The sequence below is a fragment of the Pseudorasbora parva genome, chromosome 24 (genome assembly GCF_024679245.1).
Source record: "Pseudorasbora parva isolate DD20220531a chromosome 24, ASM2467924v1, whole genome shotgun sequence".
Classification (NCBI taxonomy): Eukaryota; Metazoa; Chordata; class Actinopteri; order Cypriniformes; family Gobionidae; genus Pseudorasbora; species Pseudorasbora parva.
This window is the reverse complement of record NC_090195.1, coordinates 24,118,803-24,133,525: the sequence shown is the minus strand read 5'-3', so window position 1 is coordinate 24,133,525 and position 14,723 is coordinate 24,118,803. Positions and strand designations below refer to the sequence as shown.

The 14,723-nt window shown below is 37.5% G+C and overlaps 1 protein-coding gene across 1 annotated transcript; it reads right to left on the bottom strand.

The window, feature by feature from the left end:
* Positions 1-1,857: 1,857 nt before the first annotated feature.
* ccr9b (chemokine (C-C motif) receptor 9b) lies at positions 1,858-5,294 on the bottom strand. The gene is made up of 3 exons (XM_067435018.1): positions 5,206-5,294; positions 4,836-4,876; positions 1,858-3,251 (listed from the first exon to the last, which is right to left on the bottom strand). The coding sequence occupies exons 1-3, from the start codon at positions 5,228-5,230 to the stop codon at positions 2,208-2,210; spliced, it is 1,110 nt and encodes a 369-aa protein (XP_067291119.1). The 5' UTR covers positions 5,231-5,294; the 3' UTR covers positions 1,858-2,207.
* Positions 5,295-14,723: the final 9,429 nt, after the last annotated feature.

Sequence of the window (14,723 nt, the reverse complement as noted above, 5' to 3'; positions counted from 1 at the left end):
ATCAGAAGTTAGTTCCTGTTTGTTTTCACGGACGTTTTATAGCTTCCGGTCGATGACGTCATCACGCCGACGATCGATCTTTTTTCCGATGGAATGGTTCTACAGGCGCTTCACGACGCATTAACGCAGAGGCGTTCTCACAGCGTTTCGACGCAGCGTCTCGTTCCCTCAGGGAACTAGGGTTACATACGTAACCTGAGACGTTTGGAATGGCATGAAGAAAAGTAAATTATGATTTGTTTTTGTTTTTCTGGGTGAACTATCGTTTTAAAACATGAAAACTTTTATTTCAGATGTGCTTACCTGTTTGTGAATCCTGACATATACTGATCAATTATTTTCAAAACCTTTTAAGCAAATTTTCTGTCCAATTCTATCAGCAAGCTGTATTTGTGCCATTTATTGTTTGATATATTCTTGCGGTTGTGTTTTGTGGTACACCATCTGCTTGTACAGGCATAAATTACCCAACAGCAGTGCTTTGGAGTCATGCCTGGTGCCATGAGGGGGCAAATCAGATCTGGTTAATAGATATGGTTAATATGGTTATATTCTGTGGTAGCCAAGAGTGAGAAGGTGGAGGGATGCTGAAAACGGTTGAAAAAAGTAGGTAAGTCGACTTTATGTGTGTGTGTATATATATATATATATATAGTGCAGGCCAAAAGTTTGGACACATTACTATTTGTAATGTTTTTGAAAGAAGTTTCCTCTCTAGTCATCAAGCCAGCATTTATTTGATCAAAAATACAGGGGAAAAAATTATATTGTGATTTATTATTAAAATTTCGAATATTTGGTTTACAATTTATTATACTTTAAATTATCATTTATTTCTGTAATGCAAAGCTGAATTTTCAGGATCTTTACTCAGACTTGATATGTCACATGTGACACTGAAGACTGATCACATGATCATTCAGAATTCATTCTAATATTCTGATTTATTATGAGAGTTGAAAACAATTCCGCTGGCTAATATATTTGATGAATAAAAGCTTCAAAAGAACTGCATCTATTCAAAATAAAAACATATTTTCAAATAACATAAATCTCCTTTACTATCAATTTTTATTAATTTAACAAATCCTTGCTGAATTAAATGATTGATTTATTTCCAAAAAAAGAAAGAAAAAATAATAATGAATTAAGTAGTATATATTGTTGTTATAATAGATTTCTATTTTTAAAACATTTGCTTCTTTTTTAAATTTAATTAAAATTGTATTTTTACTTTTTATTCATCAAAGTATTATAAAAAAGTTTCACAGGTTAGGAAAAATAATATTAAGCAGCAGAACAGTTTCCAACTTTGAAAATGATTCATCATATTAGAATAATTTCTGAAGGATCATGTGACACTGAAGACTGGAGGAATGATACTGAAAATTCAGCTTTGCATCACAGAAATAAATGATAATTTAGTATAATAATTTGAAAACCAATTACTTTAAATTGTTATATATCACAATATTACATTTCTTTCTTTATTTTTGATAAAATAAATGCAGGTTTGATGAGCAGTAGAAACTTCTTTCAAAAACATTACAAATAGTAATGTGTCCAAACTTTTGGCCTGTACTGTATATATATATATATATATATATATATATATATATATATATATATATATATATATATATATATATATATATATATATATATGCTTTCTTCCATGCAGATAGGATAGACATGCTGATGACATGTTGATTGGATAGATAAACATTATTTAGTTTGTTAAATACAAATTCCATACACTGATGACTATGGAAGCTGCAATAATAATCAAGTATAATTTGTTGAAGTGTTTTATTCATATCAACAAATTCTACAAATTCACAATATATATGTAGGCCTACACTTTACAATATTTTTTGCTAAAAAATATGAAAAGCATATTAGTATACATCTAGGACACATTATACCTCTCTAACTGGAAGCATCCTTAAAATACTGGTTAAATGTTCATGAACAGAATCTATGTACATAAATCTCCACAATATCCCATCATGTACTCCCAGAGAACTATACAGGAATGCAGCACATTTCAGCACAGCTATGATGAAGCAAATTTCATAGACCTTGCACAATAATGTTTGTGGTTATAAGGAACCAGAACTCAGAAAAATAAAGTCTATCATGCCATCACATGCCAATGACACACTCTGTAGATGACAATGTTTTTGAAAAAGTTACAGTAGAGAGGTCTACAAAGAAAAAACAGGGGTGGTGTCAGTGTCGGACATAACAGAAGGCCTCTTGGGAACCTGTTGCAGTTTGCTGTTGTCGACCAGTCCTAGGCTACAGGACATTCGTTGAAGCAGGCTGAAGAGATCCTTCCGGAAGCGAACCCCGATAAAGGCGTATAGAATGGGATTCAGGCAACAATGTGTGTAGGCAAGACACTTCACAATTTGCCCAGCCATATCTAAACTTTGCATGACTTCACAATCTGTTATTGTGGCATTGTTGGCTTGGCCTGCTTCTATAATCAGATATCCGTTGAACGGCAACTGTGAGAGAACAAAAGCAGCCACAACAGCAAAGATGACCCTCAGAGCCTTGTGTTTTTCAAAGCTTCGAGCCAGCATGAGTTTACGAATAATGACTGAGTAACACAAAACAATAACCAACAACGGGAGTAGGAAGCCAACACAGATCTGTAAGGCCAACACCAAGACTTTAGTACGGTTGTTGTCTGTGATAGAGTATACCATGACGCAGGAGTTGTGCTCGGGGCCTATGTTTTTCACTTTGGCAAAGAGAAATTCCGGAAGAGCTAAGAGGCAAGAGGAGAGCCACACAAACACACAAGTTATCTTACTATACAGCATGCGTTTGTTTTTGTAGTTGTGTGCTTCGGTTACGTGGACAATGGCGATGTAACGGTCCACGCTAATGCAAGTGAGTAAGAGCATACTGGCAAAGAAGTTGATCTTGTAGACTGCAGAAACTCCTTTGCAAATGGCCTGGCTGAACACCCAGCCCTGAGCGGCATTTGTTGCCCAGAAGGGCAATGTGCCAAGGAAGAGAAGATCAGCCACTGCCAGGTTTAGCAGGTAGACGTCGGTCATGGTTTTGAGGCGGTTTCGCACAGTTGTGAAGATGCAGACAACAAGTAGATTGCCCAAAGCCCCCACGACAAAGATGATCCAGTAGAGAGGGGGCTCGAAGGTCTTACTGAACTGTCGCACTAGTTCTTTGTTACATAACCCACCCAAGTCTGATTCATAGTCATCAGTATCAGTTGTCTGAAATGAAACAAAAGTATATATTCAGGAACTTTGAATTCTGTGCAAGGACAATTTAATTTAATTTATTTTAAAGATTTACTAAAAAACTAAACACACCAATCATAATCTAAAGGAACGTTCTTTCTTCTATGGAGAACAAAACGTGAAGTTTTGAGAAACATACTGGCCTTTGATTTTTATGTAATAAATTAATTTGGAATGTCAAGCTCCTAAAAGTCTTCTCAAGACGTGATATATTGAGTGTATTTTGGGTATTGCACTTTATTTCCATTGCTGTATGTCTTATTATACATGTAACTGCAATTCCTAATAAAAATGCAATCATAAAAATTATGATATATTAATGTGACAAAGGAAATTTTAGTTTATTCACTTATATTCTTCCCCTGCTGTATTCTATTTGCACTTCGACTAATATTACACACTTGCCGCATTACACACTGTTCAAGTTCCGTTGACATAACACTGATGTGAAAATTATGCGTTTTGTCTTAAGGCACGTATTTTAATGGATGACAACTGTGTATTATATATATATATATATATATATATATATATATATATATATATATATATATATATATATATATATAAATAATATATATATATATATATATAGGGTGAAACAACATGCAGATTTTGGGGATTATTGGTCTTTTTAAATTCTCTTATTAGCTTTTTGTCTAAATTCTCTCAGAATGCTGACTATGAAGCTTCAAAGTTTGTTTCTCACTGTCTTTAACCCACTATCTTGATCTCAACTGACAGCCATTTCCTGTCTATAGTGGTACAACAGTCTCTCACTATTTTGCAGCTGTAATCCTGTTGATCAGTAAAGCTTCAATCAATGTGACATCACGCCTTTGCAAACTTTGGCAATCTAAATTTATGAAACATGTTCCGCAGCTCAGATCAGGTGCAGCTGTCTCTGTTGGAGAAACCACATAAGTACACCGCATCCACATCCTCTTTCAGCCCTTTCTGAAGCGTGCACAAACAGATGGAGCATCACCCACCCTGGGGGTCGACATAAACAGAACCCCTTGTGGTGCATGTGACACACTAAATTTTGTTCCATCCTGACATAAATAAAGATAACAGATAAAGAATATGTGACACACACAATGGAAAATCGTTTCATTGTGTTGTTTAAAAACTGCACAATGTTGCAACAGCCAACAGTCTGTGTGATCTCAATCCAAGAGGTGCATCAGATAATAAGAGATGAAGATATGGAGTGTAGGTTTCACTTGACTGACACATCAAGTGTCCAAATAAGCATGCAGCACTTGGAACTGAGCTTAACTGCTTACTGATAACATTTGCTGTGGGCAGCATTTTAATTTTGACTTGAAGTGCTGCACTATTATTGCAAAGCATAATTGATGTGACATCTTAGAACTTTAAATGCAAAATTTGACGGTTTTAAACCAGAATTTTGGACCTCAGAAAAATAAGATTTTTACTCTTTATATTAATAAATGTGTGTGTGTATGTATATATATATATATATATATATATATATATATATATATATATATATATATATATATATATATATATATATATATTAATACTCACCAAATCTGTCCAATCTGTGAAATTAATAGTACCACTTTCATCTATAGAGAGACAAAATGTGATTATTCCAAAATATCATATGGGAGAGTGAAGCTCTTCAAAGCCCTTCAGCAATCAATCAATCAAATCAAAACAATCAAACAATTAATTAACTGTTGTTTAATGTCAGAAATGTATATTTTCAAGTCATATGGATCTTTAATTCAGTGATTCAAATTCATCACATATAGGACCAAAGCATATATAAAAGTCCACAAAAAGTCTCACGTAATGGCCTAATATAAGCCTTTATTCCTAAAGTCTTTAAACAATGTGTTTATTTTAAACAATCATTAAAGGAAATACAATTTTTCATGATTTTGATACTTACAGTCTGAGGTTGTAGAGACATCCATGTTTTGTCTCTCAGGAGAAGCACAACAGATAACCAAGTGTATTGCAACGATTTAGTGATGAAAAATGTTCCTTCATAGTCTTTAACTAGCTTATAAAACCACAGTCACGTGTCAGGGCATAGTAATGTCAGCCCCTTCAGAGGCTCCACACGTTGGTGTCATATGACAGTTCTGCTTAGAAAAAAAATGCATTTTGACTTAAGTTGCTTTATGGAGATGTGGGCTGTTGTTATTGCACCTCTATGACTCAAAAGATGAAACCTAAATTGGCACTGCTTTCACCATCTACTGTAAAGAAAAAGTTCATACAAGTGTTCATTGAACATTAAAAATTATAGCGTGCATTACATTTCTGCACAGATTATTTATTATTCAAATACAAGTCTTGACTGGATTAAACTAATCTCTAAGGAGGTTTAATGAGTATATTTCTACTTTTTAAGTTAGCTAACATAAAGTATATCAAGTGGAAGATATCTATATAGACCTTAAGACTTAAGACAAGGGTCACAATCAGATAAACTGATCTCTAAAAAGAGGAACGAGCACATCATAAGACAATGCATTGCTTAATCTGACAGCAAAATTAATGACAATATAAATAAAACAGGCAAACAGTTGGAACCATGGTAATTAATCACACCCCAGTGCATGCGGAGAAAAGAGCAAATGGAATTGACAAACACATTTGTGTAGGCCTATTTTGAACTAAAAAAAAAAAGTCAACTCACCTACTATGCTTGTTTAGGCAATAAAATGTAATGAATACTGGACTGCATTTATATAGCAAATGGACTGCATTTATATAGCGCTTTTATCCAAAGCGCTTTACATTTTTGCCTCACATTCACCCATTCATACACCGACGGCGATGTCAGCCATGTAAGGCGCCATCCAGCTCGTCGGGAGCAGCTGGGGTTAGGTGTCTTGCTCATGGACACTTCGACACTTGGTCAAGTGGAACCGGGGATTGAACCACCAACCTTCTGGTTTGTAGACAACCTACATGAACCACTGAGCCACTGCTGCCCTAATACTGGAACTAGTAGGGCTTTGGGAGGAGAATGCGAAACCAACATAATAAAAAATAAAGGACCCTATAAAAAAAACCCCTTCAACTTCATGTAATGTACCAGAATTCCCCTTGTTGTGTTTTGATTGAACTTTCTCTAGAACTAAAGATGCCTCTGAGCACTGAGTATCAATTAGCTGTCACATGAACTGTTGATTTGTAATCACAGCTTTGTCCCTGTTATGATTTCCGACCTGTAAGGTTGCCAGAATAATAATCTTACACGGTGTGTTAATAGGCCAGAGGAGAACTGGCACCCCGACTGAGTCTGGTTTCTCCCAAGGTTTATTTTTCTCCATCATGCCCCGATGGAGTTTTGGTTCCTTGCCACTGTCGCCTTTGGCTTGGCTTGCTCAGTTGGGGACACTAAAAATATATCCCTTGTGAGTGATTAGGGTCCCGCGGAGGCTCACTCGACTCGAAAATGACCACAGAAATGAACCATCACTGAACTCTCTTAAGCCAGACTATGATACTATTTTCTTCTAGATCTGCTGTACAGCCGAAACAAACTTTGTTGCTTTATTTTCCTGTTACCACTGTAAAACTGCTTTGAAACCATCTGTATTGTAAAAAGCACTATATAAAGAAAAGTGACTTGACTAATATTGCCCACAACCCATTGCGCTTTGGAGGAGGATTTAGTTCATAACTGCAAACAGTAAAACGTGTTTAAAAACGACATAACGTCACGTGGTAGATGCGCATGAACGATGGTTAAAGGGGTTTAGATAAAGGAGCTTGCTAATAATCAACATGTAAGCTGATAAAAAATATTTATTGAATGTCCATGTACATAAATCAGTGTTATATTTCAACAACATAAACTTCTTATAAAGATTAGTTTGGCCATCATTTTTAAATGCACTTTTTAAATGCAACTTTTAAATGCATCGTCATGCATGAATATGAGGAGAGACTCCATGAAACACCCACAATTACTGCATTTCTCTCTGATATGGTAGGAAATTCAATTAAATTAAATGTTAACTGTGACAAGATGATTGACATGCCAGTTTACGGTGACAGGATGTGTGTAAACGAGCAACAGAGAGCATTTTTTATAAAAATGATTTCTAAAACCATTTTCATGTTTTATGATGTGATATTATTTTCCAAAGCTTGTCTCAAAAGTATGTATTTTTCTTCATAAAAAGAATACATACTTTCAGGGCATAGTATAAGTAGGCAAATTGGGGCGCAGCACGTTTGCCTTCACATTCTCTTGTTCTTCTCTGCACTTTGAGTTCCTTCTATATGTTTACTCATTACACATAGTTGGCTCATTCCTGTCATGGGGAAACACTGCAATGCAGCAGGATGAAACAGATCTTTAATCAATTCAACTCATGCTTAAATGTTCACTGCTGTTGATGAGGATTGCAGATTTGTTGTAGGAACATTGCAACTGTTGTAGCTATTTAAACCTGATCTGACCAGTAAAAATGACTTAGGCTGGTGTAACCTAACATAAGTTTTTTTTACAATGTGTAAATACAATTTGTGGGAATAAATTACTTAGGTAACAGATGTACAAATGTGGTCTTGTGCTCTAACTTTTCTCAAGAAACAGTGCCAAGTCTGCTTGGTGTGAAAGTTGTACTACATCTGAAAACATCCACCATGCCCATACACACAGGTTTCAGTACCAAAACCTGATTTGACAGTTTCACTTATTAGGTACAAAGCGTTGTTTTTTTTCTACGAAGGAACCCAACATGTTTTAAGAAGGTGAGGTGTCGTGCCCACAGGTTTGTCGGTTTTTTTTTCATCTTTTTTTTTTTTCTGTTTAGACCACAGTAACAAAACGGCCATGGGACCATGCAGTGAAAAGTCTGGGAAATTGTTCTCACAGGATGTAACATATTCAAAGCTAATACAATTGTGCCAAAATAAATCACCTTTGATTAGCAGAGAGAATTGTACATTCAAAGCATACATATTCAAACCAGGTGCACCCTGACAAAACGTAACAATAAAAGCATATTATCTCTGATCAAAATTTATATATATATATATATATATATATATATATATATATATATATATATATATATATATATATATATATATATATATATATATATATATATATATATATATTCATGCACTACACATGTCATTTTTAAAGTATTTTCTTCTGGGTTTTTTTAAAGCCGTTGTTTTAAATTATATTACATTTGAACGAATACTATGTTATGTATTTGTTTCAAACAAAACATTCCTAAAAAAACTATTATGTGTTTATATGTACACTATTCACTGAATGCTTTTTGTTAAATGCCCAGCATTTCAATACAGATTTTAAGATTAATTTAATATTAATCTTAACATTAATTTAAAACCATATTGTATAATTAAGATTCATTGGTAGTGAGAGGTTTATTTAACATACATTTTTAAATTAACTAAAATACACACATAACATAGCCGTAATCTCTCCATTTAATTGAATCTGCCTAGACCTATAACCTCAAGGGATAGACATCTGTAATAGTTTGCAGGAGCAAGCTTAAATACCTTTGTGTAAAAACATATAATTGTGTTTTTGTGTAAGGTATAGGCTAAGCTAGCAGGTTAATGGAATGGAAGGTTATGTTTTATGCAGAATGGTAACTGAACTGTAGTGTAGGGTATAGGCAAAGTTAGCGGGCTAATCAGCTAATGGAATTATAAACTAATATGTTAAATTTGAACATTTATATAAGGTAAAGGCTGATATAACAGGCTAATTAGCTAACATAATCCTAAACAAAGATGCTGAGTAGTAATTTGAACATTTGTATAAGGTTTAGGCTAATCAGCTGGATGCTGAGTTGTATTGAATGTGTAGGGTGACATGTAAACTAGCAAGCTACTTAGCTAGATTGCATTAGTCAGAGGTTAGCCTGTTTCTGTGAGAAAACTACTTGTGAAACTAAATCTGAAGTCGTTTTGCCACATTTTATTCACTGTAGTTAAACAGTCACTCATAAAGTGACTCATCTAAATACTAGATCTGGTATGACATCGAGACCTGTTCTGCACATACATAACCACAAACAGACTGAGGCAAAATAACAACAGCCTCCAACAACCGTTTTAAGAAATGAGCAATGAAAACGTTAGGTTTCTTGCATAACCCCGGTTCTCTGAGAACAGAGCGAGGTATCTCACATATGGGAAGGCCCCCAGGCGTGAGAGACTGTGAAAGCACCAATTACACCACGTCTGTCCGAAGGAAGGACCAAATACAGCTCATACAAGGAGCCCACCCCCTCCCTTTGATTAGTAGCTATATTCAAAGGGAGTGTTTGCTATATATGGCTGTGATCCCTGAAAATGGCATTCTGAGCATGCTCTTCCCCCATGTTATGCGAGTAGGGAAGCTTGGAGAGATACGCTTGGTTCTCCGATAACCGAGGTTACACAAGTAACCTAACATTCTCTTTCAAACAATCGCTTAGTATCTCACATATGGGAATGATATAGCCAACTTCCAAAACGCATGCTTTCCGAAGCCACCAAACAGACCCAGCAAGAATGAAAGATAACCTTTCAATTCTCCAAAGAGCCAACATTGAGAACTGCATGAGCCATAGAAGGCTCAGTGACATCCAGATGGTAAATTCTGATAAATGTATGAGGTGAAGCCCAGCTTGCAGCTGCACAAATATCTCTTACCGAAATCCCCTTAAACAATGCCTAAGACATAGCCATACCTCTTGTAGAATGAGCCTTTAAACCCGCTGGGGAATTAAGGCCCATAGATGTATAAGCCAATTCAATTGCCTCCACCATCCAATGGTAAAAGCATCCTTAAGCCCATGAAACAAATAATTGATCGTTCTTGTATGTGGCAAGCAGCAAGGCGAGGGGCCGTGAGAGTGGGCCGCTGGCGAGTGATAATGAGCACCAGGTGAGCGACACCGGTCTCGTCTCACCATGGCGGAGTGACGGGAGTATGAAAGGAGGAGCAAAGAAAGTGGAAGACGAGAGAGGACCAGGCCTAGACTTTATGTTGAGTTTTGTTTATGTTTTATTATGTGTGTGCTGGCAGTCGTCCGTGAGGGGCGGCCCACGGTTTACTTTCGTTTTGTTTATTTAATAAAAGTTAAATAATGTCCGCCGGTTCCCGCCTCCTTCCTTACCATCTACGAACTGCGTTACATTGGAGCCGAAGCCCGGGAGGAAGAAGGGACACGCTGTCGAAGAGACCTCGCTGCTGAGGGGGATCGCGGTGCTAAGGAGTACGGACTACATCTACAAGTGCACCAATTCTTAGCAGGTTTTAACACAACAGGATGAAGCTATCTGAAGCAAGTGAAAAACAGTCTCTCTCTCTCTCCATTAGGAAATCCATTAAATGCATCTCTCTCTCTCTCTCTCTCTCTCTCTCTCTCTCTCTCTCTCTCTCTCTCTCTCTCTCTCTCTCTCTCTCTCTCTCTCTCTCTCTCTCTCTCTCTCTCTCTCTCTCTCTGCTGTGAGATGGTGCTGGCTTTTTATGCTGATCTCCTGGCTGCAGCCAATGAGTAAAGCTGAGGTAAACGGGCAGCAAATCAGCAACAGGTGATCCCAATCACCTGAATGAGTATAGTGACAGTAGACATGGAGAGAAAGAAAAGAAAACAAACACCTCAAAGCACAAAAAAACAATTACAAATAAAATACATCTTAGGACGTAACACCCCCACCATTAAATTTTACGACCCACAGATTGTAAAATAAACAACTCAGAGAAATTCCACTAGTAATGCAATTCAGACTTAGCTTGGTTAACCAACCCACTTAAAACTCCACATCTGCAGTTCTAGAGAGCGCATCCGCCACCACATTGTCTTTTCCACGGATGTGTTGGAGGTTAAGGTTATACTCCTGGACAATTAGGGCCCAGCGCATCAAACACTGATTAGAGTTGGACATGCGAGAGAGAGAAAAATCAGTGGGTTATGGTCAGTGTACACGCTGATAGGGATTGCACTACTTCCTAAATAAACCTCGAAATGCTGAATAGCTAGAAGCAAAGCCAGGGCCTCCTTTTCAATCGTACTGTAGAGTTGCTGACATTTCGAGAACTTCTTTGAGAAGTAGCAGATCGGGTGGTCAATTCCATGGGAGTCCTCCTGCAACAGGACTGCTCCAACACTGGTACCACTGGCATCTACTTGGAGTTTGAAAGGTAGGTCAAAGTTAGGGGTAGACAACACTGGGGCATGGCAAAGGAGATCTTTTGCAGCCTTAAAAGCACTATCACACTCAGTGCTACACTTAAAACTCTTGGTAGTACTGAGAAGGTCCATAAAGGGTGACACAACAGTGGAGAAATTACAACAAAAACCCAGATAGTACCCACTCATACCCAAGAATTGGCGTAAATCACGCTTGTTACGGGGTGTAGGAAACTCAAGTATGGCAGCAACCTTGGCCTCAACTGGCTTGACACATCCCTGACCAACTTGTTTCCCTAGATAGGTTACCACAGCTTTACCTATTTCACATTTGGCGAGATTCAAGGTTAGAGAAGCAGCTGCCAAGCGACTGAATACCAACTCCAAGGTTTTGACGTGATCTTCCCAGGTTTTTGAATAGATGACTACATCATGTAGGTATGCGTCACAATTCGGCACTCCTGTAGGAACCACCTGCATAAGGCGCTGGAAGGTGGCAGGAGCATTTCTCATGCCGAAAGCTAGAACCTCATATTGTAGGAAGTGTTCAGGAGTGACAAACGCAGAGATCTCAGATGCCCTTGAAGTTAGCGGGACTTGCCAATAACCCTTTAACAGGTCTAATTTTGAAACATACCTTGCAGAGCCTACTCTGTCAACACAGTCTTCCAATCTAGGCAGAGTAAAGGAGTCAGGTTTCGTTAAGGAGTTAACCTTACGATGGGCACTAACAAACAGGCCGAACTCCATGAACTCTGACTATGCACGGCTATTCCATGCTGCAGCATGTACTCAGATCTCATTATGTCCCGCTTTTTGGGATTTACTCTATAAGGATGCTGTTTGACTGGATGAGATTCACACACATCAATGTCATGTTTTAACATGGTTGTTCTACCAGGCACGTCAGAAAAGATTGAAGGATGTACCAAAAAGCTCTGCAGGTTACTCAATATGGCAGAATTTTAAAGCCGTTTAGATACAACTTGGGCATCTTTTCCAACCGGCTCCTCTTCTGGAATCACACTAGCAGTAGCAACAGGTGAAACAAGAAATTCCTGTGCTCTCTCTCTCCAAAACTTTTTTACGTGCTAGCTTTTCCACAAAGTTTTGGAGAGAGAGAGCACAGGAACTTGTCACCAGCCCCAGTAACACACATCCAAACCAATGAGCTTAAGAAAAGTATTTATTGAATCAAAAGAAAAAGATAAACAGAAACAGAAACTTCAGGAGGGGGCAAAGGCCAACAAAACAAACAAAAGGATTTCTAACTCAGTTTTAAGCATAACTTACCTAAACATTAAACAAAACTTAAATAAATAACACATAAACTTCCCTTTCTCCCTGACTACACATAACCAGGAGAAAAGCAAAGTTAAACAAAAATGGCACCTACCTCCCTGAAAGTTTCCTTCAAAGAAATTCTTAAAGCCTAAACAAAACTATAAGTCTTCAACTACATCTATAAGTGCACCAATTCTTAGCAGGTTTTAACACAACAGGATGAAGCTATCTGGAGCACGTGAAAAGCAGTCCATGTGGCAAGTTAGCATCTGCAACCTTCTCCCTCCCCCTCCCCCTCCCGGTCCGACCGTCGAGCGCGTCTTGACTGCTCACACTGTACGGGTAAAAAATGCGCAATAAAACCCCCGTGGCGACGATAGACCATGGTGTATTAAAGAGAGGTAAATGCATCAGCTATTTATATCAAGAGGATTTAGAATTTATGTATAAAATTATTATTATTATTAGAGTAGGCCTACTTTTATTATTAAATTGATATTACATTAATTTGCCCCCCTCCCCCCAACAATTTCATAATGCATAATCGACACACTGCATAATAAATTAATAGATAGATTACTCCTCACTATTTAAAAACATTTAGCCTGATTAAAAGGGCTAAATTATAAAGTATATAATTATAATTATAAAGGAATTATAGGTCTATAATTATATGATTATAATCTCAGAACACTGCAATAATGTCCGTCTTAATGAAAAGTAAGAGCAGATTTATCTAAAAACAACTTGTGTAACACAAAATGGGCCAACTTCTCTTCTATTTTTTTCTCACAATATGAACCAAAATAGAAATATTAAGAAAATAAATTAAGGCACTAGTCTGCGTTATCAGTATGTTGAATTACATTTATCATTTATCAGAAGTTAAAAATTAACTTCTGCTTTCGCGCAGGCGCAGTGAGGGGAAATTGAGCAATCAGTTCGTGGCTTTGCTTCAACTGTGCGATAACCTCACGAGGGGCGAGCAGAATTTCTGACACGCCAAAAATTCATCCGACCATCCGATTCCCGATCGTGAGAGGTTTGTCGCCTCTTGTTTCCCCCTATACACTGCCCAAACACCTCACGACAAACGACGCACGATAAACCTGAAAATCGGCCCGACCCAAAAAAAAGAGTCGCACAAGTCAGAATTCGGCTCGAAATCGGACGAAAATCGCACAGTGTATGCCCAGCTTTACACTGAACAATCATGTCCTGTCTATAATAATAGCGTAATGCTCGTACAGGAATTAACAGCAATTTCCACTCCTCCTCCAAAGAAACAGGAGGAGGGTAAAAGACACGCAACTCCAAAGCAGAGCAGTTATAAGCTGAATCTATTTCTTTGGGAACTAAAGCCGAGTTAGCCAACAATGTAACCTTGCCACCACCCGCACTAAGTGGACATATCCGATGAACCGACAAGTTTCATGCAACTCACCCACTCACTTAGCTGATACTAAAGCAAGTAGTAAGATCGTTTTCAGAGATAGGAGCTTAATATCAACACTCTCCAGCAGTTTAAATGGAGCCCGAGTAAAAGCATTCAGAACCAAGGATAAATCCCATGACGGGACCAGGCGCCCCTTCACTCCCTTCATAAAACGGCCAACTGTCACATGCCTGTCCTGTCTTGTGTGCACATGTGGGTTTTGTCATTCTGAGCATGTGCTCATGTAATTGTCTGATCCCTCCCCCCTTGTTATCTGATTAGTGTTTGCTTTCTCCCACCTGTTGATTTCTTCCCTTTATAAGCTCCTTGTGTTTGTCAGTCTGAGTCGTATCCTTGTACTGTCTACATCTTCCGTTCCCCTGTGACTTCTTTGTGGTATGTGTTCAGTTTCAGTTTATGTATTTTCTAGTTTACGTTTTCCCCCTCGTGGGTTTTGTTTTGCACTTATGTTTTGTTTGTTGTAAATAAATATATTATTCTTCTTGCACTTGAGTCCTCGCACCATTTCCTTTGTCTGTGACGTGACATAAGGAT

What these genes read in the sequence shown, in the direction of transcription:
- ccr9b (XM_067435018.1), bottom strand. Translation starts at nt 5,230, where the DNA reads ATGGATGTCTCTACAACCTCAGACT. An exon ending in TGTCTCTACAACCTCAGACT is followed by an intron (nt 4,877 to 5,205) that starts GTAAGTATCAAA and finishes GTCTCTCTATAG; the next exon opens with ATGAAAGTGGTACTATTAAT. An exon ending in TCACAGATTGGACAGATTTG is followed by an intron (nt 3,252 to 4,835) that starts GTGAGTATTAAT and finishes GTTTCATTTCAG; the next exon opens with ACAACTGATACTGATGACTA.